Source organism: Mus musculus, chromosome 14 (genome assembly GCF_000001635.26).
Source record: "Mus musculus strain C57BL/6J chromosome 14, GRCm38.p6 C57BL/6J".
Taxonomy (NCBI): Eukaryota; Metazoa; Chordata; class Mammalia; order Rodentia; family Muridae; genus Mus; species Mus musculus.
Genome location: NC_000080.6, coordinates 121,555,906 through 121,582,817, shown reverse-complemented (window position 1 = coordinate 121,582,817; position 26,912 = coordinate 121,555,906). Strand labels below are relative to the sequence as shown.

Below are 26,912 nucleotides of genomic sequence, written 5' to 3'. Positions count from 1 at the left end.
AAATGCCCACACAAAGAACTCAAAACTCAACTGATATAAACACAGTTTGCACACCTAGATGGGGCAAACGCACCCTTCATTACTCTATTGTCCTTCTATGATATCCATAGCTGCCCGTGACTCTTTGCAGCCTCGTGGATCAGGTTCATCTTCCTCTCCTATAGGTTCCATCTTGTCTCCTCCGTCTCTCCTCTCTGTCTCTCCCTGTCCTGTCTCTAAAACTCTCAGCCTGCCTTCTTTTTCCACTGCCCAATCATGGACTGTAGCCTTATCTTTTCACCTGCGTAGAGACAGCAGTCTACACTTTTGTGGACGTGTTTTCTGTGGACACATGATGGGAGAACCTTTCCCATCTGTAGTTGTCCCTTTCTTGTGTAGTAGTCATTGTCTGCAGACCTAATTGCTAGGACTGAGGACTACAACCAGGAACAGAACAGGTCCTCCCCGGCCCTCCTGAAGATGGCCTTCAGGCCCTTCATGCACACAAGGCCAGTCAGTATCCCATGGAGAGTCTTGAGGGAACCTGGAAGAGCACCTGGTTAGAGGAGCTGGGGAGCAGGGGCAGCTCCTCAGGAGCCTGGAGGATGAAGGTGGGGTGGCTTGAAAGGCATAAGCTGTGTTCTGGCCATGGGTGCACTGAGGGAGTCACCCACCTGGGAACCTAGAAAAGCCCTTCATGCTTAGAGCACAGGTGAGAAGCTACAGAAGACATGCACTCACACATCCAAATCTTTAGGGGTGCACACTTCATCAACAGAGAACGCTGGGCAATCTGGGTCAGAGAGGATGGAACTCTTTATGAGGGATGGTGAGATTGGAAGGAAGAGGGGACTCAGTTGGCAGTGCTCAGTGGCTGTACTCGTGTGTGGTGGAGGGAAAGAGTGTGGAAGGCCTCCAGGTTGGTGCTAAGCGCCCGAGTCAAGGCTGTGCTGTTTCATAGACTCCACAAGGGCAGATTGCACATCGCATAGTTGACATCTGCACGTTCTGTTAAAAGAGAAAAATGACTTCTACCCATTGAACATTTAATGTGTGTGAGCTCAAAACAAAACTGAGGGGAGCGTAGTATGGTTTCCCTTCTTACCCATAATGCAGTGGGTAAGCGGCAACCCAAGTGGTGTGGGTGTGTCTGCTGCTTCTCTGCTCTTTCTGATTCGCCTTTGTAAATGCATTAGGGAAAACAATCAAATTCTGGAGTGAGTTTTGGATGTGATTTAAAAACAAATCTCCAACTCTGTTGCCCACACTGTGGGGTTCCCCATCCCACACATCTTCCCTTGCAGAGGCTTCATTCACATCCCAGAAGCAGAGCCCAGTAGCTGAACCTGGCTGTCATGAAGGTGAATTGATTGCTTGTGTGTCTGTCTCTAAGGTCATCATCTCTGTCAGCCAACTGATTGCAGATGTGGTTGGCATTGGAGGAACCAGATTCCAGCAGTCCTTGTCTATCATCAACAACTGTGCCAACAGCGACCGGATCATCAAGGTGAGCAATTTCCGTTTTCACCCCAGGTCTGCCAGGTCATTGGATGTGTGTGCATCAGGAGAAAGTGGGTACCGTCATGAGTCCTTCCTTCCCTCCTGTCTAGTGGGTGACATCATGAGTCTTTCCCTCTCCTCTGTCTAGGGGGTAACATCGTAAGTCCTTTCTTCTCTCCTGTCTAGTGGGTGGCATCATGTGTTCTCCCCTCTCCCCTGTCTAGTAGGTGATGTCATGAGTCCTTCCTCTCTCTCCTGTCCACTGGGTGATGTCATGAGTCCTTCCCTTCTTCTGTCTAGTGGGTGATGTCATGAGTCCTTCCTCTCTCTCCTGTCCACTGGGTGATGTCATGAGTCCTTCCTCTCTCTCCTGTCCACTGAGTGATGTCATGTTTCCTCTCCCCTGTCTAGTGGGTGATGTCATAAGTCTTTCCTCTCTCCTGTCTACTGGGTGATGTCATAAGTCCTTCCTCTCTCCTGTCTACTGGGTGATGTCATGAGTCCTTCCTCTCTTTCCTGTCCACTGGGTGATGTCATGAGTCCTTCCCTTCTTCTGTCTAGTGGGTGATGTCATAAGTCCTTCCTCTACCCTGTCTACTGGGTGATGTCATGAGTCCTTCCCTCTCTCCCCTGTCTAGCACACCAGCTTTTCCTCTGATGTGAAAGATTTGACTAAGAGGATCCGCACAGTCCTGATGGCCACAGCCCAGATGAAGGAGCACGAGAACGACCCGGAGATGCTGGTGGACCTCCAGTACAGCCTGGCTAAGTCCTACGCCAGCACCCCTGAGCTCAGGAAGACGTGGCTAGACAGTATGGCGAGGATTCACGTTAAAAATGGGGACCTCTCAGAGGTAGGGAGCCTGCCTGCCTCTTGGCTGAGGTTTTAAGAAATAGTTATCCTCTGTTTCCTGAAGCTACTTTGGAGGAAAATTGTACCACTGATCGAGACAAGCCAATGGAAGCTGTGCGGTGCCTCACACACGTTATGTGAACAGGAGTTCCAGGCTTGGAGTAATGTCCCAGGTGTCTGGGCATTTTAGTCACTGGAAACAGAGCATAAGGGGTTACCTGCATATTATGTAGCTGCCCCTCCACTTCTATGTTCTCTTGCACCAAGACTCCTCTGTGGTTCGATTTCATAGTAGAATTAGCTTTTCCTGTTACAATAATGGTAAGGAATCCTGTTCTCCTGTTTGGGATGTACAGCAGGTATTTGAACGTTCCCATCTGTTCAGAGCAGACACCTTGTGCTTTGTAGCTCACATGGCTGGGAGCAGACATGGGAGACAGACTTTAAACCCAGGAATACACATTTCCTAACTCTCCGGCATTATGTGAAGGCGGTGACCTTTCTTAGGCCCTTTGTGCCATGATGGCATCGTGTAAAATAAAAAAAAAAATTCAAGAAAACTTAATGACTACAAACAGGATTTGTGATCCCATGAGACCAATTCAGGGTGTGTGGCTGGACACGTTTGTGTATGGCAGCCATGTTACCAAAGTGAAAGCATTCACTTTAACTTCGACGTTTCTGTGGCTATTCAGTGATTAAGATCCTAAGTCTGAAAGATCGGTCACTGTCCATCAGGGTGACGTGCTGAAGCATACACAGTCCCTTCCTAACGTGACAAGCCAATGGAAGCTGTGTGATGCCTCACACACAGTGTGAACACAAACATACACATGGCTATCATGGAAAGGACGTTATGAGAGTCGCGTTCTATCATTCTCAGAGTCTAAGATTTGTTTTTTACATGATTTATACAGCCAGGTCTCTTAGAAGCAGAATTCAGCTGTCAACAAACTACTGTAAACTGGGTGTGGCTTATCAAATGGAAGTTTGTCCCCTTACAGTGGGGAACCTAGTGATGCCAGATCTAGGTGTTGGTAGGGCGTGCTCTCTGAGCATCCAGGGGAGAATGTGTCCCCTGCCTCTCCTAGCTGCTCATTTTACTAGCATTCATTCCTTGGTGTCCCCTGTCACGTGGACTCCTCTACCATAAGTCTCTTCTCCTTACAGCACAGTTGTACTGAGTTCAAGGCCCACCCAAGTACTACTGTGACTTCCTTTTAACAAATAACAACAACCCTGTTTCCAAATTGTTCCAATACCTAAGGGTGCCACACGGTGGCAGCACCCACCTGAAATAGACCACCTGGTGCTGAAGCCTCATGGTCTAAGTTCCAACACTTGCCTTTGATTTTGATAATAACTTTTGATAGTAACTTAGTGAAAGGAGTGATTTGTTTCTCATTTTAAAGGGCATTTATAGTATTGATCTCTGTGGGCAGGGGAACTTGAAGGTAAGGCATGCTGAACACACACATTACTTTCACCCCAGCCCAGATTCTTGGTTAGAATTGTTTTTTTTAAACAAACAAACAAACAAACAAACAAGTACAGCCTTGAGTGCTCAAGTTGGAAGAACATGGGCTGGAGAGATAGCCTAGCAGTTAAGAGCATACCGCTCTTCCGGAGGGTCTGAGTTTGGTTCCCAGCACCCACACTGAACACCACACAGCCACCCAGAGATCTACGGGCACCTGAACACGTATACAGGTGGAATTTCAAACAGATTCACAAACACACACAACAAAAAAACAAACAAAAAAAAAAAACCAGTGTTTAAAAATAAGTTAAGTTGAAAGGGAATTTTATTAGCTGAAATGTGAGTCTGGGAAGAAAACTTTTTCTTTAAGTACTTACTGTCTTGCTTTAAGAAAAGTGGCGTGGGGCTGGTGAGATGGCTCAGTGAGTAAGAGCACCGACTGCTCTTCCGAAGGTCCAGAGTTCAAATCCCAGCAACCACATGGTGGCTCACAACCATCTGTAACGAGATCTGATGCCCTCCTATGGAGTGTCTGAAGACAGCTACAGTGTCTAGAATAAATAAATCTTAAAAAAAAAAGAAAAAAAAAAGAAAAGTGGTGTGACCCTCAGCACGCAGGTTCTGCCTTTTGCGCTAAGATACAGCAGTTGTAAATAGGAGGAAAGCCTGGCAGTTGCCTGTCGTCTGTCTCGCTGCTCAGCTGTTAATAGGAGCTAAGGAGAGAGCAAGCCTCCTGAAGACATGAGGCTCTGAGCGAGTGTTCTGAGCTGTTTGTCGTTGTCTTTTATTCCAGGCGGCAATGTGCTATGTCCACGTGACAGCCTTGGTGGCAGAATATCTCACACGGAAAGGTAAGGACGCGCTTGGGCCCCAGAAGAGGGCATTCAGGAGGATCGGGAGGCAAGGCACTGCACACACTGTTGGCTTTTTACCCCTGGTTGCAGCATTTAGTTGCCCCACCCCCACCCCCGGGCAAAGCAAAAGCACCCGTGTTATGGAGAGGATGGCATGTCGTCCTAGCTTCGTAATAAGCTTCGCATCTGGCCGCCCCTGACCAGCTCATATGAGTTGAAATGAATTTATTTCCCCTTGGGATATTTTCTCACCAGAACTATTGATCAGTGACAGTTCTAAGGGGAAGTCGTTGGACAGAGTTTCTGGAATGTAACCCTGTTGACTTTATTGCAGGAGAAGGCAACCATGCTAGCAGGGGATCTTAGGAGGATGGTGATACTCCACAGTTGTGTGTCATACACTTGCTCCCATGAGTTCATTCATGGTTCCGCTTGGTTAAGCAGTTACCTGGTGCAGCCTTCAGGGTGACATTTAGTTCTGTAGTACTGGGTCTAGGGAAGCTGGCAGTCTACACACATAGTACCGAAGAACACTAGTCCCTGGACCAAGCTCACGAAGTGTGCTCTTACAAAGTGAGAAGAAGCATTATCAAGTCGCGGGTGCCAAGGTCATGAAGTGTCTATTTTGTGGAATGGGGCTGTCAGACATCAGAGATGGAGTGAGAGGAAATCACTTAGTATTTCCTGCCGAGTCATTTTATCAGGTGATACATTTCCTTGTGTTTAGAAGCTGACCTAGCACTCCAGCGGGAACCACCTGCCTTCCCCTACAGCCATAGCACCTGCCAGAGGAAGAGCTGGGGAGGTGAGCCTGAGGGTCACCCAGCTCCCGAGGGTCCCCAGCTGCTCTGTTCTTGTGGCACTTCAGGGCTGTGGCGGTGTGTGCGTGTTTCAGTTCTGCGAGGGAGGGTCTGCATGTCTCTCCCTCTGTACCTGGGCTCTGTGGGTCTCTCTCTGCCACCCCTGTGTGACTGGCACTAGAAAGGAAAGAGCTTTGAGCTTTGTGGTTCTTGTTGCACTGGCCAAAACACAGTGGTTGATTTCATGTCTTTGTTTTAGGGGTGTTAATGTCTCCTCAGGTTCCTAGATCATAGCTTTTCTGTGGGAACTTTGCTTTCCGTATCAGATCAAAGCAAGGCTGTGTGAGCACCATGGTGGAAATTCTGGCTAACTCACGACTGACTGGAAATGACTAACTCGGGATTGACTGGAAACCTGAACAAATGTTTAGCAGAAATGTCTCTGCCCAACAATCCAAGGCCTTTCTCACTAATGTCACACCACTGATAACTGAGCTGGCTTAAGATGGTGTCCCATTTCCTACCTTGATCTCAAGGAGTTACCCCAATGCTGATACATTGTAGCCAACAGTATCAGATTCTGAGGCTCAGAACTGCTGCTTTTTGCTTCTCCAGCCAAGGCAGCCCCTCAGCTCACAGGCTTGACTGCCTGTTCCTGGAAGAGGTCCATCAGGTGGGAGGGAGGGCTCCAGTCTGTGGGTCGTCCCTGCTGAATGGGTGAGATGCCCGACTACTGGGAGGAAGCAACTGTCTTTGAGCCACTTATGTCTCAGTGGTTGGCTTTGGTTTCCCTGGTGTCCGACTAAGGATCTTTCCACCTAATCAGGTTTTCATTTCTGTGTTAATTTGCCACTAGCTTGACTCAATCATAATTATTCAGCATATAGTTTTTTTGAAGGCTGAATGGATTAAGGTGGGTAACAAAATGAAAGAGTTGAGAGGCTGGAGGTGAAGTGTGGGAAAATGACTGGAGAGAGGCCACGCTGGTCCCCAGCCTCCTGTGTGGATGCTGGGCTCACACAGGATAGATTTCCACATCAGCTGTTTACTCCATGTGGAAATACACAGGCAGGAGGAACCCGAGAGTCCCAGCCACATTCAGCTTGACGGTGCTCCCTCCGTGAGTCCATTCAGCTTGATGGTGCTCCCTCCGTGAGTCCATTCAGCTTGATGGTGCTCCCTCCGTGAGTCCATTCAGCTTGATGGTGCTCCCTCCGTGAGTCCATTCAGCTTGATGGTGCTCCCTCCGTGAGTCCATTCAGCTTGATGGTGCTCCCTCCGTGAGTCCATTCAGCTTGATGGTGCTCTCTCCTCTGCTCTCTCCCTGCCTAGGCATGTTCAGACAGGGGTGCACAGCCTTCAGGGTTATCACACCAAACATCGATGAAGAGGCTTCCATGATGGAAGACGTCGGCATGCAGGACGTCCATTTCAACGAGGTGAGTGCTGCGGCTCAGGTAGGCTCTCAAGTACGGCCTCTCACCTCACGACGTGTCCGTCACGGTGGATGCATACAGAGTGGTGGTCCCACCTGATCCTATCACCTAGTAAACGGCTATGTCATCACCGTGTCAGTTCAGAGCCTTTCTCCCTAGCGCTGCCCAGGCTGAGCCTACGGTGCTTCTCTAGACGGCCGAAAGCCAGCAGGCAAAGCTGGGCTGCTCCCTCTTCCTTCCTAGCCAGCCCTCCTTTCAATGATCTCTGTGGATCATGAGTTTCATTACTGTCTTACTCTGCCTTTAATTTTAGTCAGTGTCTCTACTTCTAGGCACCTCCTCCCTGGCAGACATGCAGAGCTGGGGCCCAGGGCCACCTTAGTTCACCTCCATAGAGACTAAAAACCCAGCATTTTCTGTAAGCTTCCTCACAAAACAGGGCAGCAGTGTGACCACTTCTGTAGAAGGAGATGGTTTTGATATTAAACTGGGAACATGAACAAATGCCAGTTTTCCGCTTGCATTAGCTACAGTCTCTCTTCTGGGAATCTCCGCTGCAGGGACGCACTTGTGGCACCTGTGTACACCTGTGTGCACCTGTGTGTACCTGTATATACCTGTATTACCTGTGTGCATACCTGTGTGCATACCTGTGTGCACTGTATGTACCTGTGTGCACCTGTGTGCGCCTATGTGCACCCGTGTGTACTTGTGTCTCCCTCCCTCCTTACAAACCCAGGGTGGAGTGAAAGAGAGATCCTTTTAGTTCTGCTCTCTTTTCAGGAGAAAGGTAAAGTTACCTATGTGTTCATTTGGAGAGAAAACAACAGCAGAGAGAGGCTTCATACTGATGTCTGCCTCCATGGTTTGAACTGTGATTTCTTTACTTGGAGACTGTGTGTGCAGACGGGCAGCATTACAGCTCTGATTGTTTTTATGCCGGTGAGAAGGGTCCACAGACAAATATCTCCTATGACATAAACCAGTCTGTGGACCCATTTCTTAAAATGTGCTCCTGAGTCCTCTGAGGAAGTCTGTGAGGCCCTGACTGAGCACAGGTCTGATGCTGGATTCCTTCAATACACCAACAAACATGACAGACCGAGGAAGAAGGTGGAGGCTCCAGGAACTGTCAATAATTGAAAGTTCTTTGAGGTCTTAAGTAAAACATAAGCTGTGTAAGGGAGAACTGGAGAGAAGGCTCGGGAGTTATGAGCGCTTACTCCTCTTACACAGGACCCAGGCTTCATCAGGTGGCTAAGTAGAGAGACTCTTGTCTCAAAAACGTAAAAGCAAACAAAATATATAAAGAGGCTCTTCAGGGCAAAAGTTTAACAACTGCTGTTGTAAATTGTCTAGTCTCAAATGGTTGTCAAGATTTAAGGCTAAGAGCTGGGCATGGTGGCACACGCCTTTAATCCCAGCACTCAGGAGGCAGAGGCAGGCAGATTTCTGAGTTTGAGGTCAGCCTATTCGACAAAGTGAGTTCCAGGACAGCCAGGGTTATACAGAGAAACCCTGTCTCGAAAAACCAAAAAAAAAAAATTAAAGTGGGGCCTGAGAGACAACTCGGCCATTAAGAGCGCTAGAGCGCTTGCTGCTGAGTTGTAAGGGCCCGAGTTGAATTCCTTGCACCCACACTTGGCAGCTCACAACCACCTGTAACTCAGCTCTAAGGGATCCAATGCCCTCTTCTGGTGTCTGTACACGCGTGCACTCATGAGTATATACACTCAGACACATACACAAAGACACACACAGAAATAAATCTTTAAAAAGGAATACTGTTAAATTAGGTTTAATCATGGTAGGTGGAATTTTCTAATTATCCTGGGGGGAACATAAGTTGTTAAGTCCATACTGATTACTCCATTCTTGCACCATGAAATGCCTGGACAGATGGTAGTTTGGATTTTTTGATTGATTGATTGATTGATTGGTTGGTTGGTTGGTTTTTTGTTTTGACTGGTTTCTTTGAGAGAAGGCATGTCCGTGCTTTCTCTTTGGTTGAGCCCATCAGCCCTGGGGCCAGGCTCCTCTGGAGCTCAAAACTTTATTTGGAATTAGGTAAGGAACACAGGAATGCTAGGATCAGTTAAGGATTTGAAAGTCTAGTTTCCAGTACCCTGCCCTGCAGGATGACATGAAGCTCACGTGTGCACGTCTGATCAAGTCACAGACTGAGGTAGTTTTTGTGAGCCTCTGAGGTCAAGTGCATACATCCCTTGGAGAAACCTATGGGTGGCACTACCTCTGAGTAAGACCTGAGCGTGCAACAAAGGCCATTTTATCAGCTGTTTTCAGAATATGGCTGAGCCACCCTGTCCTTGAAGCATAAAGTGGGTAAATCTTTAACAAGGTCCATAGAGCATGAAAGTCTGTAATGGTTCGGATGAGACACTGCGGGGCCATAAAGTCCTACTGTCAAGATTCAAAATAACAGGAAGTAACCAGTTCTCAGTGACAGGAAAACAGAAACTGCCATATTGGTCTTCAGGATGGTTGCTTGGATGTCTCAAGGGAAACAGTCTGTGAGGTGAACAATTTCTACCTAAGAGGAAGGAATTATGAGAGCTGACAGGAAAGAAGCCTGTGACCCAGTAATAAAAATCATAGCCCTTTAAATCCTCACAGGTTGATATGAGTAAATGCCGTCAGTGCCCTAATATGACAGTCAGGGAGCTACCTAAATGTGCACAGTTGTCTTAGCAGCAGGCCTGAGACCCACCCAGGGAGTGCTTGGCTCATCTCTCCTTCCTGGTGAAACCACAGAGTGACTTCCAGGTGCCTAACTACTGATTATACCAAAGTATCCGGTTCTCGTTCTCAGTGCATGCTAAGAAGTTAGGCTTGCACCTGCTAGGCTGAAGATTCTGAGTTCCCAAAGGTACCAGAATTATACTGGACTCCTGTAACCTTGAGATCACCCCCTTCGTGACTGATGCAATAACAGGATCCTGTCGGGTAGAGGCTGTACATTTGGAAAAGTGGAAAAAACTCTAATAAAGAGACTTTAGAAATTCAAAATGGAAGCCAAGCCTGGTGGCCAAGACGTGCACCTGCAGTCCCAGCACCAAGCAGCAAGCCAAGAGGATTGCTGCAATCTCAAGGTGACTGTAGAATGAGAAAAATCCTGTCTCAAAAAATTTTTTTAAAAAGTACAGATAGGAAAACCAAGGAAAGTGCCAGCTCTTCTCCATGACCCTTTCATGCCATCAGAGCCAGCACCACCTGGGAGAGTCTTAGGCTACCAAGTTCAGCTGCCAGCACGAGACTCAGCCTTGGCCCCTCTGGAACACAGCTTCTGTGTGCTGACCCTGAGGAAACACTTCTTAGAGTTTGTTTGTCCCAGCGAAGCAAGGGTTTTGCTTTAGCGGTTCTGGTCTCCTGTTAATCACAGCAGATTCTTCAACCCCAGCTGACCAGAAGCCACGGATGTGTGCAAAATATCACACAAGTGGCTCAGTGTAGTCTTTGCTTTCCTCTGAAAGGTCACAAGCCAGGCCTCCCTTGTCTGTACTGCCCCCCAAGTTTATCTTCTTAGTTCCTGCACGAACTCGCTAAGCTCTAAACACTTTTTTTGAGCCCAAAGTTCCAAAGTCTTTCCAGAATCCTTCCAAAAACAACATGGTCAGATCTATCACAGCAATACCTCCCTCCTGGTACCAATATCTGTGGCTGTGCTGAAACACTGTGACCAAAAGCAAAACTAGGGGAGCAAAGGGTTTATTTTACTTACAGTTCCACATCACATTTTATCATCAAAGGAAGTCATGACAGGAATCGAGAAGCAGATACTGATGCAGAGGCCATGGAGGGGTACCACCAACTGGCTTGCTCCCCATGGCTTGCTTAGCCTGCTTTTTATAGATCCAAGAACCACCAGCCCAGGAATGGTATCAACCATAACAGACTGGGTCCTCCCATATCAATCACCAAGAAAATGTCCTACAGTCTTGTCTACAGCTTGATCTTATGGAGGAGAATCCTTGATTGAGATTCCCCTGTCTCAGATGACATTAACTGTGCTGCACTGATATAATGTGAGCCATCACATATGGTGTCCTCTAGGTTCACAGCAGCCTACATCTCGCCCCTTTAAGTTAAAGGAGGAGAGGGGGAGATAGAAATATGAGCTTTAACTGGGACCCATCTCAGCCTAGGAGTCAGAAGATCAGCCATGTTGATGTGTCCATTTCAGGGCTAAGAGGAACTCTAGATGAGAAGGCAGAAAAGAGTTTATCCTTTCTATTCACCTCTGCGTAACCCCAAATCAGTACCGGTGGTAGTCTGCCCTTCTTCAGCTCTTGTACTATGAGAAGGTTTCCATCTCTTTCATAGTTTGGATAATACTGTGTTCTCTACATTGGTGTGGGTTTTGGTGGGTGGCTGTTCTGCTTAGACAGGCCCCAGTAGTAAGTATTCCTTGATGTCTGTGGTCCCTAGGTAGAAGAACACTGTTCTGGGGCTGGTGAGCGTGAATTTAATGAGAGTGACCAACGGAGCATGTTCCATTGGGTGTCTTTAAGAGAAACACATATAAATCAAGGCTGTATATTAATTGGATGATGTGAATGTAGCTAGAGGCTTGCAGGAATTGAGCTATGAATTTTCCTTAGAAGCTGGCCAACATTCATCTTCATAACTTCATTGATGGATGGAAAATGGAGCTGGCCCCTTGTTTTAGAAGAATTGACTATCGCCAGCATATTGGCTATTGTTTTATTAGGCAATAGATCCCACCTGTCCAGAGTCACCACTGAATGCAGAGAATAGTTAGGAATTCAACCCAGCAAGTCTCTGGTTTCCTCGAGACAGAATCACTTCTGCTCTGAAACAGCTGCTGGTAACAGACAGAATGTTCACGTCCATAGAGCATCTCAGAAGACAGAAGTCAGCAGATAGTCAGCGATTCTGTCTGTACCTCATCCTAGCGTCGGCACTTGTAACCCCATCTTACCTCCTTGGCTTAACTGGGAGTGTTCCAGAATGACCTAAGTCACGTGTGTTCCCTCACCAGACAGTGATTCTTCCAAACAGCATTGGTCACAGGAGAAGGGGACTTGGGCCCCTTGTGTGGTTGTTCTGTCCCTGGCTACCTGAGCATCCTTCATTCTGGAGTACATGCTAGGCTTCCTTGGCAGTGATCTGCGTGATAGAGATACAAAGCAGGCCAAGATGAACCCATAGTTTCAGATGATTTCTTCCCACTGAAGAAGGACACCTAACTCACAGTTCCCCAAGAATCAGAATTAGAAGTTATCTGAGTTCCTGTGTCCTGGGAGTTTCTGTTTTGACTTGTTAATTCGTCCATAAACTAACCGTATTTGCCCAGTGCTAGCCAAGGGGGCTGTGTAAAACAAGGAACCTGCCCCGCAGACTTTCATTTAGTGCAGTAGCACCCGGACTTGCATGTGCGTAGGGGTTGCTTGGTTGCTGTTATAAATCCTGATTATGCTTTCTGGACTCTTCATCCCCAAACTCAGTTAAGTGTGGGTGGGATACAATAGTCAGTCATTTTTTTTCAGTTTTTTTTTTTTTTTTGTATTTATACATACCAGAAGAAGGTGTTGGGTTTTCTAGAGCAGGAGTTACAGGCTGCTGTGAGCTGCCAGACATGGGTGCTAGGATCTAAATATGGGTCCTTGGGAAGATCAGCAAGGGCTTGCATTCTCTGCGGGCCCTGGGATCAGTACTCTAACATTCCAGGCGATGAGTGTCCTGGTCTGCACAGCACAAGTGTGAGGTAGGCAATGATAGTACACCATTGCGCAGCCTGCTCACAGACTCATTTATGCCCGAGCAGTAGATATGGAGATGGTGTCTGGCTCTATTTTAGTGATTACATTGATTTCATCCTAAGACAGAACAAGTGACATGTATGTGGAAAAGTTAGTATCACACACAAGCGCTTTCTTGTGTGAGAATTAATTGTAGTGCACATACACACAGTATATGCACATAGATACAGTTGTGTGGGTACACATCATTAGTGTGAGAAATTGCAGTCCACATACACACAGGTGTGTGTGTGCGCATACCAGTAGTGTGATTAACTGTGCACATACACACAGGTGTAGGGGTATACATCATTAGTGTGATTAACTGTAGTACACATACACACAGGTGTGGGAGAGTACACACCATTAGTGTGATTAATTGTGACATACACACATATGTGTGTGCACATACCATTAGTGTGATAGGTGTGTGTGCACACACCATTAGTGATATGTTTCTACAGACAGGTGCTCAGCACCCTCAGTTATATTAGTACAACATCCCAATGGATGAAACAGGCTAATTTGTTTTTTTAAAGCTTCCTCAATGGCTTATAGATTTCATGGATTGAGTTTTTTTGTTGTTGTTTTGGTTTGGTTTGGTTGGTTGGTTTTGGTTTTTCGAGACAGGGTTTCTCTGTATAGCCCTGGCTGTCCTGGAACTCACTTTTTGTAGACCAGGCTGGCCTCGAACTCAGAAATCCGCCTGCCTCTGCCTCCCGAGTGCTGGGATAAAAGGCGTGTGCCACCACGCCCGGCTATGGATTGAGATTTTTAAGTCTAGTCTAGTACCATAAAATGTGTGCTTGGATACACAGACCTCTCCTCCCCAGCCTGTTCCTGTGCATGTCGACAATTATGAGAAGTAGCTTAGTGTGTGTTTGCTCATGGTGGGAAGCCCATCCGGCATTTTGCTTGGCTGCTGTTCTGCCCATTGTGTGGCTTCCTTCTGGTTTCCAGGGACAGTGATTGCTGATTCAAAGTAAATGGAATTTCTGCTTAGGATTTCATATATATGCTCAAGTGTTTAGTTAGCATGTCTTAGTTTTATGACCCTTGTAATTTTATATTGATATATATGGTCTATTAAACTTAACTATCTGTGATTACTGCCTCTGATTTCTGTCCAAAGCCCTGTTGCTTCATGGAGGAGCTGTAACTGTCTAAGTTTAGGATTAGCATTAGTTTGAATAATTCTCCACCAATGCCTTGATGCCATGAGGAAAAAGGTTTAGTGTGCTGATGTGTTATTATGTGTATGGGTGTTTCACCTGCATGTATGTCCCTGCACCATGTGCATGCCCGTTGGATTCCCTGGGGTCAGAAATTACATACAGTTGTGAGCCGTCTTGAGGTGGTTAGGATTGAACCATGTCCTCTGGAAGAGCAGCCAGTGCTCTTAAGCACTAAGCCGTAGGTTTGCTCTGTTTGCTTTTAGTTTGTTTTTGATAAAACCTACAGTAATCCTGCTTATCGTAGCATATATCACCATTTTTTTTACAGTAAGAAATACATTTGGGCTGATAGGCTATGGATCCTGACCAAGAAAGGGGGGTGAACCAATGTTCCTCAGGGTGTAAATGTGGCTCACACACTCTTCCCTAGTTTGTGACGGCAGTGAATGTGTTTTGGTGACGATATTTCTGTTGATTTTATCAAACCTTGCCATTCCTAGCCACCCTGGGGAGGCTCCAGTTGAATGTGACATCTTTCTGTGCACACGTAACAGATTTTCCTCTAATGAATTTAACTACCTACATCCTATGATACATCATAAACTATTTGAATTCAGGCTCTGTTTTTTTAAACCACCTCATTTTCTAGGTTGTCTAAGACAGAGTAAAATTGTATTTAAATCCCTACCAGACAGTCCAATAGGCATGCGTGTGGGGAATTTTCTTGACTAATGCTCAATGTGGAAGGGCCCAGCCCCTCGTAAGTGGTCCCCCCATCCCCAGGGCAGGTCACCTGGGACTCAGTGGTTAAGAACACTTTCTGCTCCTCTGGAGGACCCAGGTTCAGTCCCCAGTACCCACACTGCCTGTAACTCAGCTCCAGGGCATCTCTTTTAATCTTCTCAATCCGTGCTTGCACATGGAAGACATACAGACGAGCAGATGTAAGTGAATCTTTTTTGTTTTTTCGAGACAGGGTTTCTCTGTGTAGCCCTGGCTGTCTTGGAACTCACTCTGTAGACCAGGCTGGCCTCAAACTCAGAAATCCACCTGCCTCTGCCTCCCGAGTGCTGGGATTAAAGGCGTGAGCCACCACGCCCGGTGTGAATCATTTTTAAAAGATACCTTTTTTAGAAATTATCTTCACTAGATGACTAATTTCTTACATGTGGAAAACTTTGAGTCTGCCACTGTGGTATGTTTAATCCTGCGTCTCCCTTGAGGGAGCTCCTCACGCCCGGATACCGGGTGCGGGTTCTCTAGCCCATCAAACTATGTGCCAGTTCTTCACAAATCATGTGTCTTAGTTAGGGTTTCTGTTGCTGGGAAAAAACACTGTGACCAAAAGCAGCTTGGGAAGAAAAGGGCTTGACTTCCTTCACTGAGAGAAGTCAAGGCAGGGACTCAAGCAGGGCAGAAACCTGGAGGCAAGAACAAGCATGTCTCTAGGGCAAGGAGCAATGGAGGGATGCTGCTTTGTTGGCTTGCTCTGCCTGCTCTTGGGGTATACTCTAGGACCACCTGCCCTGGGGGCCACCTGCCCTGGGGGTACCACTTACAATGGGCTGGGCCATTCCACATTGAACATTAATCAAGAAAATGCCCCACAGCTGTGCCTACAGGGCTGTCTGGTAGAGAGAGGCATTTTTTTCCATTTTTTTCTTCCCGATGGACTCTAAGCTTATGTGTGCCTGTCTTCCCTTCCCCTCATATTTGAGTGGATGCCACTTTTCTGAGTTCCTGATGAACTGTGAGTTCTTTACTGAGTTTGCTTACTGACATCTTGCAAGAACTCGCTACCAGTTCTGTCTCCTACACAGAGCAGGATTTGCTGTTCTGTGACACATCTCTACCAGCTGGTGGTTCTGAGTCTCCAGTGTGTCAGTTCTGCCTGCTAAGAATGCTTGCGTATTCCCTTATGCGCCCCACCCCACCACCACACGGCTGAACAAGACCCGTCTGTATTCCTGAGCTTTTATTGTCTCTATGGCAAACGCCTGAGAGGAAACCATTCACAAGGAGGAGAGATTGACTGACCAGCGCAGAGGCATCAGTGTGTGGTCTAAGGGCTCCATTGTTTCGGGGTCAAAGTGAGGTCAAATCATCACAGCAGAAGGATGTGAGGTGCAGAATGTTCACCCGATGGTGGGTGGGAATGAGAGAGAGAGGGTGTTCGAGGGCCAGGGACCAGACAGTCCCCACAGGGCTTCAAAGATGCATCCTTAGTGTTCCGTGAGGAAAGAACGTGTGGCATTAGTGCTTTGGGTTTTGAATGAGTGCAGGGGGTAGGGAGGGTGTTTCTTGTTTCTTTGTGGCAGGAATAAAAGGATAAATAGCAAGAAGCAGACACCAGATAGATAGAATATATCTGTATATTATACATTTTATATTATATTAACATATTTAACACTTAGAACGTCCCGCAAAAACAATTTGAATAGCCAGTGGGGAGAGAATCAGGCCACTGCGACATCCAGCAGAAGTGGCCAAGGAAGCCCCGCTGGAACCATCCCCCGCCCCCCACTGGAACCATCCCCTGCCCCACGCTGGAACCATGCCCCCTCCTCCATCGCGCTGGGTGCCTGGCTGAGAGGTTTCCAGGCCGAGCAGAGCTTCCTCTCCACAAAGATTCCAGCCTCTCTTTTCCACCCCAGGCATTCTGTTGGGAGCAGGTTAGCTTGTGGCTGTTCTCAAGGATGCAAGATTTTTAATCCCATAGCTGTTTGCTCTTCTCGTTTCTCCCTGACACGGGGTAGGGGTGGGGAGCCTCCCCTAGACACACTTGAGACTAAGACAAGCCCTCCTCACTCCCAAAGTCTGCTTTCAATTAGTTACCAACAACATACCACAGTTTACCAGCATAACTTCTCCCTAGCGACCCACATTCCCCATCCATGCCCCAACTCCTAAAATTCCCCTACCATCCAGACCGAGCCTTCAAGCACAACACCACTGAAAATGCACTCCCCATACTTGGTAGAAATCGGCTGAGCAGTTACCGGTGACAAAGACCTGACTTGAGTAGATTTGGTTTTGTATCCCTGGTGTCGAGCACGCTCCCTTCCACCACAGTAAGAGCTTGATTAAAATGTCTGGGGCAGGGGAGTGGCCGAATGGAAACTTTTTAAAATCACTTCCAACTTTTTTAACTCCTTGAGAAAATTTTCTTGTAATATCATATCAGAATCGTTGTAGATTCTTAACATTGCGGCATGCGTCTGTAATCCCAGCACTTGGGAGGAAGATGCTGGAAGATGATGAATTCAAGACATGCTGGGTCTGTATGGGTTCAGAACTGTGTTCAAGAAGGTGCAGTAGAGAAACTGGGAACATGAGAGAGGGGTGGAGAGGGGCCAGAGGCATCTGGAAGAGTCCAGAGCAGAGAGAGAAAGATGTGGGCTGAACATGACCAGTGGCCAGGGCTGAGAAGTGGGAAAGAACAGCGGAAAGAGGGAGAGACCTGAGATCCTGAGAGAATTCTAGAGAACTTTGAGTAAGACAGTAGGTGGGCATAAGGACAGCCAGAGACTGGACTTCAAGTGTGTAACAGGTACTGGTGATGCTGAGGGAGCCTGGAGGCAGCACTGATGTGCAGCCACACGTAGCTGTCTGTCTGTCTGTCCACCAGGGCTAAGGGAAATGACTCCTGTTAGTAGAGGGGACTCGGCTTCACAGGCCTGGGGATGCTGGCTTTTACCTGACTGTCAGCACTGCACCTATAGCCCAGGTTGAACTCATCTCTGGATATATGAACTGCCTTTTGGAGTTTCCTTTGCACCTGATAAAAACAAACATAATTTACTTCTGATTTTTATTATGCTATAATTGCTAAGGCAACAGAATTAAAGGTACCTAGTGTTCTTTTACGATCCACAATAAATAGGCGCGGTCATCCTCTGTCTCCACGGTGTGACCGTGGCAACTAGAAAAGCCAGCTGTACTTCTTCACTGAAAGTTTAGATTCGTGGTAAACCTGAATGAATGCAGGGCCCAAATGGATACACTGTAGAGTATTTTGAAAATAAAGCCAGTCCCCTTGGGAAACGGTTTCCTTAGACTCCTTCAGTCCCCTCTGCGCTTCCATGGCAACAGCGAGATGCAGTGCTTGGGAAATATGCATGGTGGGCCTGACCTAAGATCTGTGGAAATGCAAGGCTTTGATAAATCTCATCAACACCTCTCACACAAAGGAGTTACCGGCACCTGGTATTGCCAACATCACTGAGGAAAATATAAACCTGCTTCTCAGAGCTGCTTGGTTACTGACTATGTATGTCAGGGACTGTGAAAGAATATGCATCCTGGTAGTAAAAAGATCCTTTTAAGCAAAAATTAATACAAAGTAGAAGGTAGTCATTGAAATGTGAGATGCTTTAACTGGCTTATGAATTAACATACAGAACCTACAGATTCCATGGCATCCTGGGGAGCGGGTCCTATTCCTTCTGATCTGCCCAAACTCATTCTGTTCACAGTGACGACGTCAGTGTGACCATGAAATTATACAAGCCTTATTTTTATGCATTCTCGTCTAGCTTTTTTTTTAATAAGCAGTGGAACATGAAGAAATAATAGGTGCATTTGGTGAGCTAGACTGTCCATTAGAAAAGACTAGAAATAAAAGCAGGACAGAGATCTTTATAACGTAAATGCAACGGAGACAGGATGGCTATGAAAAGTTCCCTGGGTTCTCTGCATCTGTTGCGGTGGTTACTGTGTACATCTGCCTTTAATGAGCACTACAATAAAGCCCAAGACAACTGTCATACCTTTTTATAGGCACTGGTGGTGCAGAGTTCAGTCCCACAAATGACAATTTTTATGATGTGTGCCATAAATACAGCACAGGAGTTAAGTGGGCTTGATTGCACAGTATCATCTGACAGGCTAATTAAAATGATATTTTCTTTGGCTCCATAAACGATGGGCATTGGACCTGTGATGAACATTAGTCTACATTTGGGAAACATTGTATGAAATTCTGGAAGAACTAGTAAAAAATGAGGAAGGAGGAAGGCGCATGGGTGAGGCATGTGGCTCCATTGATACAGTGCTTGTCTGGTATGTGTGAAACCCTGTGTTCACTCTTCCACCCGTATAAAAGCGGATGAGTCCAACCTGGGATACATGAGCTGTTTCAAAACAATAATAATAAAAAAAAAAATAAAAAAGGAACCTCCCCTGTCCCCTCACCACCTGTAGCAGGTAGGAGAGCTGGCCCCTAGGTCATGAGCGCATGAGAGTTGGCCCTGCCCCTTGCTGGCTGCAGCATTTGGGAGATGGGCTCTGCACCTCAACTGGGAAGCACAGTACAACTGACTACAGGTGGCAAAGGTGAGGATGAGCCAGCCCCTGGGGCAGAAGAGCAGGAGAGCTGGCCCTGCCCCTTGCCAGATGCAGCATTGGGTGAGCTAGCTGGGCCATTGTTGGAGAGCTCACCCAGGTGGTGTGGGTGTGGGAGAGCTGGCAGGCTGACCAACTCAGCTACCACCTAGCCCCAGATCCAGGGCTCTGATTTGACCCATCTATGAATGCTGCGGCACTTGAAGGGGCCCAGCTTTGGATCTGATCTGCTGATCCAAAGCTGCAAGATCTCCATAACACAGGGCAACAACAGTGTATAAGAAGAGTCCCGGTGAGGATCTAGTAATTGATAGTGTAGGAGAAGCCAGACCAATGACTCACTGCAACGAACATTTGCAAGTAAAGATGTATGAACAAAAGGGTATACTGTTGGACACACTGTTTATTCTCTTTGAGGGGGAGGTTACAAGGGTGGAGGGCAGATACAAAGGGATGGGGAGATGAGTGGAATTGGGCTGCATGATGTGAGATTCACAAAGAACCAGTTCCAGGTCGAGAGAAGGGACAAATAGGTTTACCTTATTGAGTGCAAGCCTTTAGCAATGCTGTTGTTGGTTGGGGCAGAAGCAGGCTCTTCAGTCCCTTTCCATGGCCCCAGTAGGCTCTAAGCTACCTCTCCCGTGTCCACCTTTTCCATCCGAGCATTCCAAGTTGGGAGCCTAAAACTGACTGCCACAGCACCGTGATGAGCCCGTGGCTGTGGCTAAGGAAAAGATGATTAGTACGATTAAGCCATAGACAGTGTTACCTCCAAACTCCAAGAGCTCCATAGAAAGCTCCACACTCCCATAGGAGGTCATTTCCAAAGGAAGGAGAGAAGGATGTTGAGGAAACAGGCTTAAGTCCCACCATACACCATCCCTGGATAACTTCAAGGCGTTCAGTTGGAGTTGAAGTCGTCCTTAGTACTGTTCGATGTCTCTCAACGCTGTCAGAGTTTGTTCATCAGAAAGGAGAATCTTTCTATAACAGTGTCAACCTCCTATACCTTCTTTAAAAGTTTTATGTATATGAGTGTTTTGTCTGTGTGAACGTATGTGTATCACATGTATACAGTGCCCACAGAGGCCAAAAAAGGGATCCGAGTCCCCAGAGCAACAGGTATAGACCATTGTGAGCTGTCCAGTGTGGGTGCTGAGAACCGGACCTGGGTCCCTTTCCAGGGTAGTGAGTGCTCCCAACTGCTGGGCCACCTGGGCCCCAGCTAGTTTACCTGTTTAGTTCTCGTATGTAAGCATGATGTGGGGAGAAAGCCCCTTAAGGAACATGGTGTAGGGAGTTGTTACAGTCATGAAGTTAGTGCTCAAGAGTCGTGCATCATGAATTCCACCGCAAGCAGCCTTTGGGGGGCACATCCCACAAGGAATGCAATGGCAGGTTCTCCATAGTAATCCCGGCCGGCCCTTCCTCTTTGATCAGGATGTGCTGATGGAGCTGCTGGAGCAGTGTGCGGATGGACTTTGGAAGGCGGAGCGCTACGAGCTGATCGCTGACATCTATAAGCTCATCATCCCCATCTACGAAAAGCGGAGGGATTTCGAGGTATGTGACTGCCTGTCCTCCTGTACGTCATGCAGAAGCCAGCCGTGCCCAGGTGGACTCCCACTCTCCATGTTTGTTACTTCAGCATTGGTCACCAGTCACTGTCCATAAAGACTGTCAGACTTCACACACCCAGGCCTCACCTCTGTCTTGAACTGGTAGGGTCTCATCCCAGCACAGACCTTTGGAGAAGTTCCCCCCAGAGTCCTGTTATTTCAGGGCTCAGAAGTCAGTCAGTGAAAAGCAGAGCCTGCTTGACATCAGAGGATCTTCTCCACCACTGCATGTCAGAGTATCTGGGAGTAGATTCCACAGTGGGTGCTCATTTTAGACAGAAAAGGCTGCAATCCAGAAATGATCACTGTGACATACACAGTCAGGATACGTTCCCAGGACCGAGGAGATAGGCCAGTCAGTAAAACACTTGCCCTGAAAGCCCTAGGACCAGGGTTCAGTGCCTGGAACCCACATGAAAAAGCCAAGTGTGATGACACATGCTTCAATTCCCAGTGCTGGAGAGAGAGACCGGTGAACTCCTAGGGCACACTGGCCACCCAGCGTGGCCTCCTTGATGAGTTCTGAGACAATAAGAGACCCTGTTTTTAAAAACAAACAGTGGAGCAGGCCTTGAGAATACCACCTGGGTTTATCCTATGGCTTGCATACATACACCTTCCACCCTTACACACATACATACATGCTCATCCCACCCCTACACACACACATGCATGCTTCCCATCCTTACACACACATGCACACCTCCACCATCCTTACACACACATGCACACCTCCACCATCCTTACACACATGCATACCTCCCATCCTTACACACACACATGCACACCTCCACCATCCTTACACACACATGCACACCTCCCATCCTTACACACACTTATGTACTCATCACACCTTCACACACACATGCATGCCTCCCACCCTTATATACACACACACATGCACACCTCCCACCTTTACACACACATGCATACATACCTCCCATCCTTACACACATATGCACATCTCATACCCTTACACACACATGCACACCTCTCTCCCACCCTTACATACATACACGCACACCTCCCACTTTTATACACACATGCATGCCTCACATCCTATACACATCTACACACCCTTATACACACACATGCATGCCTTCCACCCTTACACACTTGCACACCTCCCACCCTTACACACACACATGTATACCTCACACCCTTATACATACATGCAGTGATTTTTTTTTCTACTCCAAGTTAAGGTATTTACAGCTGCATCATCATATTTACCACGTTAAATTTTATTCTGTTATTTGCAAATAGGAAGAAATGTGTTCTGTTCTGCTTTCCAGAGACTAGCCCATCTGTATGACACGCTGCACCGCGCATACAGCAAAGTGACAGAGGTCATGCACTCGGGCCGCAGGCTCCTGGGGACCTACTTCCGGGTGGCCTTCTTTGGACAGGTGAGCCTTTCTGCCATTCAGTAGTCTGTCCCTCAGCCTCTTCCTTCTGTTAAAGTGTTATCTTGGCAATTGTCGTTCATAAATGCTAATGTGATGAACTTGTCCTATGTACCGTGGTTCTTATCTTCCTCCATAGTAAAATCTCTACTTTTTTTTTCCTTTCTTCCTGTCTTTCCTTTATTACTTAAGGCAGCGGTAAGTCCCTCCTCCCTAAGGAATTCTTAGCATCATCTTTTGTTCTTCGCGTACGGTTTGCAAGTTTCCTTTTCAAGTCTTGTATGTATACTGTCTAGTCATTTCAAACTCCAAAAAGAAAATTAACATTTTATTCCATTCACAGAAATCATCAGTCACCTCACACATCAGTATTGCATGTTTTAAACCACAGCTCAGACCTTCCTTGTTCCTGTGTATCTCAGTGTTCCATATACCATCTGTGCAGGCGGCTACCACCATAATCCTTGGGCAGCCCTGTCGGAGGGGGGTTATTTCAACCTAAGTTTTAACCTCAGGCTCTAACATTATTAAATGCAATAGATTATCATTCATTTTACTTAGGGCGTGTGGTTTTTCTGTGAGCACTTTATAACCTTCACTTTCTTCTGTTATTGTCTTTTATAACTTCGTAGCAATACCAGTTTACAGACAGTGAAACAGATGTGGAGGTAATTACACTGACTGCTTCTAAAGCAAGGAGCCGCAGTGAAGTGGCTGCCTCTAAACTCCCCGTTTGACGTGGACTCTTTGTTTGTTTGTTTGTGTGTTTCATGTTGGCCTGTTTTTTTGTTTTGGGTTTTTTTTGTTTGTTTATGTACATTGTGTTTTTTATACTATTTCCTTTTCTGTTACTTCAGATGAGAAACCTTCTGAACATTAATTTCAAATATTAACCCCCAATCTGGACATTTTAAGTTTCAACCTCTTTCACTTCCCATACAGTGTTAAAGCTGTGGGCACACGCCATTGGTGCTACACCAGTGATAGCTGGCTGTCATGAAAGCATTTTCTAACTCTGTGCTGTTGACCTTCAGTGGTCTTTCTCAACACTCAAGCACAATCGAATTCACTAGAATTTCATGTCCCTTTCTCCCAACTACTCCAGACCTGATGTGTGTCCCTGGTGTGTCACACAGGGCTGGTCGTTTCCCCGTGTGCCCTGTCTCTTGGGAATGTGAAATAGGACTAACTCCCATTAAAGGAAGAGCATGATGTCTCAGACCCCAGTTCGTTCATTTCACCCGACACCTAGTGACTGACTGAGTCTGCACTTGTGTGCCCTCCTTTGTCTTTGCATTGTAACTCCGAGTTAGAGCCCCGCCCCCCTGTATGGACGGCCTGCGTAAGTGGGTTTCCCGTGGACTCATTTTCCCATTGATTTTTGGTTCCTGTTTTTTTCACTGTTGTGGTCAGTGGCTGGCACACTCGGGGACGCCACTAACTGTGCTAATCCTCACAGGGGTTCTTCGAAGACGAAGATGGGAAGGAATACATCTACAAAGAGCCCAAGCTCACGCCTCTGTCAGAGATTTCTCAGAGACTCCTTAAACTTTACTCGGATAAATTTGGTTCCGAAAATGTCAAAATGATACAGGATTCTGGCAAGGTATGTCCAATGTCCAATAAGCTTCATAGCAGTTTTTTAATTTATGTGATTGGCCATAGAGCATGCGCTCACAAATGTGCAAAGGGGTTGTAGGGAGACTTGTCCTTGAGTGACAGGTGTGCTTGCTTCCCCTCGTAATTGCCTGTCTGTTCTTCACTGGATAATTTAGCTGGGATGGGGGCAAACGCCTGCAACCCCAGGGACTCTGTAGGCTGAGGCAGAAGGATCACACCTTAAAACCAGCTTAAGCTGAGTAGTGAGACCTTGTCCCCAAAAACCCAGAAACAAAAGTGACCTCTTTTACCACGAGATTGACTTACCACTGTTCTGTCCCAGATGGCTCCAAGGTTGTCCCTCACCGTACCTTCCTGTAGCCTGGCGTCTGTGACTTGACTGTATAAACCCTTGGTGGTGACAGACCAAGTCATTCTCTAGCCAGAGTGACTGAGGAGTGAGATCTGCTTTCTTTAGAGTGGCCTTCCTCTGATGCTTGGCTCTCAGGAGGACCCTTCCCACCCTTACACAGTTGTCCTGAGCACTCATGTATCCAACCCTGTCCGGACGATGACCAGGAAGCTAGGTGTGCCTCCGCTTCCCAACCAAGCCAAAGGCATACCCTGACCGTCACGTTTTGACTAAAGGGAATGGTGGACTCCAGCAGTCGGGGGCGGGGGGAGGGGGGGCACGAAGCTAAGAGCAAAACCATGAGTTCAAGGCCAGCCTGACCTGTGTAGCCAGACCTTCACTGTCTTAAAAAAAAAACAAAACAAAAAACAAAAACAAAAAAACAAAATTCAGCTGTGTGCTTCGTCTTTCCAACAATGAAAAGCTCTGCTTCTTTCTAAGGGAGGAGTCTATAACAGTCTTTATTCCTGAGTCCTCTGCTGGCCACCCAGGGTCTACCATTCACTCCCTCATTTTCTCCAGTCTCATGCTCAGATAAGCAGGGAGCTATGGGCAAGTTGAGGAAAGCAAAGGGGGCAGGCTTCAGCTGGATTCTGGATAAGGCAGAGGACAGGACAGTTCCTCCCTTGCTCCTCTGTCTGCAGGCTCCTGCTTTGACTGAACTAGTGGACTGCTGGTGTTTCCAGACCAGTTTCTCTAGAGGCTGATCCTCCGTTGTAGGGAAGGGACCAGAGGAGGGAACTCAGCTTGCTGCCAAGGAGACTTGGGGCTTCTTGCCCTGTACTCCTTCCACCACTGTCTTAGGGTTCCATGTTGGTCCTCTGTGGGCTTCTCGGTCTGTGCTGCTTTCTGTGTACCTCACCTGTGGAGTCCCAGGTTAGCACACTCCACTCCACCATAAAAGGCAGCCTTCAAAATCTCACTAAAATATCTCCCCTGCTCCCGCCCTCCCCTGAGTTCCTATGGTCTGATACTTGATGTTGTATTAGGCTAGTGGCTTAAGGAGACGAAGCATCATATCTTACTAAACGCCTCCCCAGGCCTTAAGCATTAAGAACCACCATCCAGGAGCAGGAGAGATGGCTCTGTGGTTAAGATCGGTGGCTGCTCTAGCAGAGGACCCAGTTCAATTCCTAGCAGCCACACAGTGACTCACAGCTGCCTGTAACTCCTGTTTCAAGGGATCTGATGCCCTCTTCTGACCCCCACAGAGACCAGGAGCACAAGTGGTGAAAAGAGATATGCAAGGCAAAATGTTCATACAATAAAAGTAAAATGAAGATAATTTAAAACAAAAACAAAAACAAACAAATTCTTCCAAATGGATCAAGTTGCTTTGCCCAGTTAGCTTCTTGTGGAGCAGTCCTATGAGAGCAGAGAGGCAGCTTCCAGGCTCAGCCCTTCATCCAGGTCTGATGGAGCTGCCGTGTTGTAGAACCCTCTCCCCCTGCCCCCCACCAGTGCTTCCTCTCTGCAGCCCGTACACACCAGCAGCCATGATGCATAGAGTGTAGAGAGGCGCACCCAGAACCAGGCAGGCAGCCACATTCTCTCTGCCTTTAAATTAATTTTGCAGAAGAAAGTCGGCTTGAATCCATTCAAATGCAGCTGTATGGTGGTCAAGCCAGGCAGATGTGCAGTGGGTGAGGGAGCTTGCACACAGGCCTAAGAGTTCAGACTCTGGATCCCGAGAGATGCCTGGAGATAACCAAAGAGCTGGTCTCTGACCTCTGCATGCATGCGCATACTGTGGCACTCATGTACCAGCACACACATGTACCTGCACACATACACACGTGCACGCGCACGCACACACACAAACAGGCACAAACGTAAAATGTACAAGTATGGTAAAGTTCTATGGACTTTTTTAACCTTCAACACTTTCACGCTGACATTTCCTGTCTTGTTCTAAGCGTATGCAGAACGGTGAAAGCATCTGGCTGCCCCGAGCGCTGCACACGCCATTGCTTCGTGGCCATTTTATTGCTCTGGGTTAAACACAATTAGAACATGTGGAATTGATTTGTCTCGCTAATGGAAATCAATTTTTGTCTCTCTATAGAACATGACTGTGTAATTTCTCATCGTGTATGAGATGCCAGAGCACCACAAACTCTCACAGTTCAATCACAAAATTGTCCGTGTGGTAGGTTAATCAGAAAGGAAAGTTACTGTCTAATTGTACATTAGGTTAATCTGCACTTGTATTAAATGAATTCATCTGCAGCCGTCATCATCTCATTTGATTTGACAACCAGTTAATAGTAATTTAGGGCCTAACATTTGATCCTTATTTTTTAAATAAACCTTTTTTTTTTTTTAGCAAAGAATGTAAAAGTGGTTTAAAAGCAAACAAAAATTAAAATGGAGAAATCCAGACTAAGGCAGGGCAAGGGTGGTAGACCCTGAGCAAGAAAACTACCAGGGTTTCCTCAAAGATTTTCTTAGTGACATGAAAAAGAAATAAGAGGATTCTAGATTAATCAAGTAAGAGGCAAGGCTAGTGCAGTGACTCACTTAGGAAGTGAACATGGGAGGATCAGGGGTTCAAAGTCACACTGGGCTGCATGAGATCCTGTTGAAAGCAAGGTGGGTGGGGGGAGGGGAGGGGAAGGAGTGAAGGAAAGAGAGAGAGAGGGAGCAAGGGACAAAAGAAAAAAAGAGTCATTTAAA

The 26,912-nt window shown here is 47.0% G+C and overlaps 1 protein-coding gene across 38 annotated transcripts in view; it reads left to right on the top strand.

The window, feature by feature from the left end:
- Positions 1 to 26,912, top strand: part of Dock9 (dedicator of cytokinesis 9) — a 259,536-nt gene that overhangs the window by 215,083 nt on the left and 17,541 nt on the right. For 12 of the 38 annotated variants that reach the window (XR_874271.3, XR_383125.4, XM_017315757.2 and 9 more), the window contains exons 42-51: positions 1,373 to 1,486; positions 2,118 to 2,333; positions 4,606 to 4,663; positions 5,394 to 5,471; positions 6,799 to 6,905; positions 20,641 to 20,763; positions 22,115 to 22,228; positions 22,418 to 22,423; positions 22,858 to 22,893; positions 23,685 to 23,831. Coding sequence is in view for 33 of the 38 variants with exons in the window: in XM_017315757.2 (XP_017171246.1) it covers positions 1,373 to 1,486; positions 2,118 to 2,333; positions 4,606 to 4,663; positions 5,394 to 5,471; positions 6,799 to 6,905; positions 20,641 to 20,763; positions 22,115 to 22,228; positions 22,418 to 22,423; positions 22,858 to 22,893; positions 23,685 to 23,831 (999 nt within the window). In the remaining 5 variants the exon portion in view is untranslated. Of the gene's footprint in view, positions 1 to 1,372; positions 1,487 to 2,117; positions 2,334 to 4,605; positions 4,664 to 5,393; positions 5,472 to 6,798; positions 6,906 to 20,640; positions 20,764 to 22,114; positions 22,229 to 22,417; positions 22,424 to 22,857; positions 22,894 to 23,684; positions 23,832 to 26,912 lie in introns of those variants that run through there. The other 26 variants (NM_001347596.1, XM_006518358.4, XM_030247579.1 and 23 more) reach the window with 8 other exon arrangements.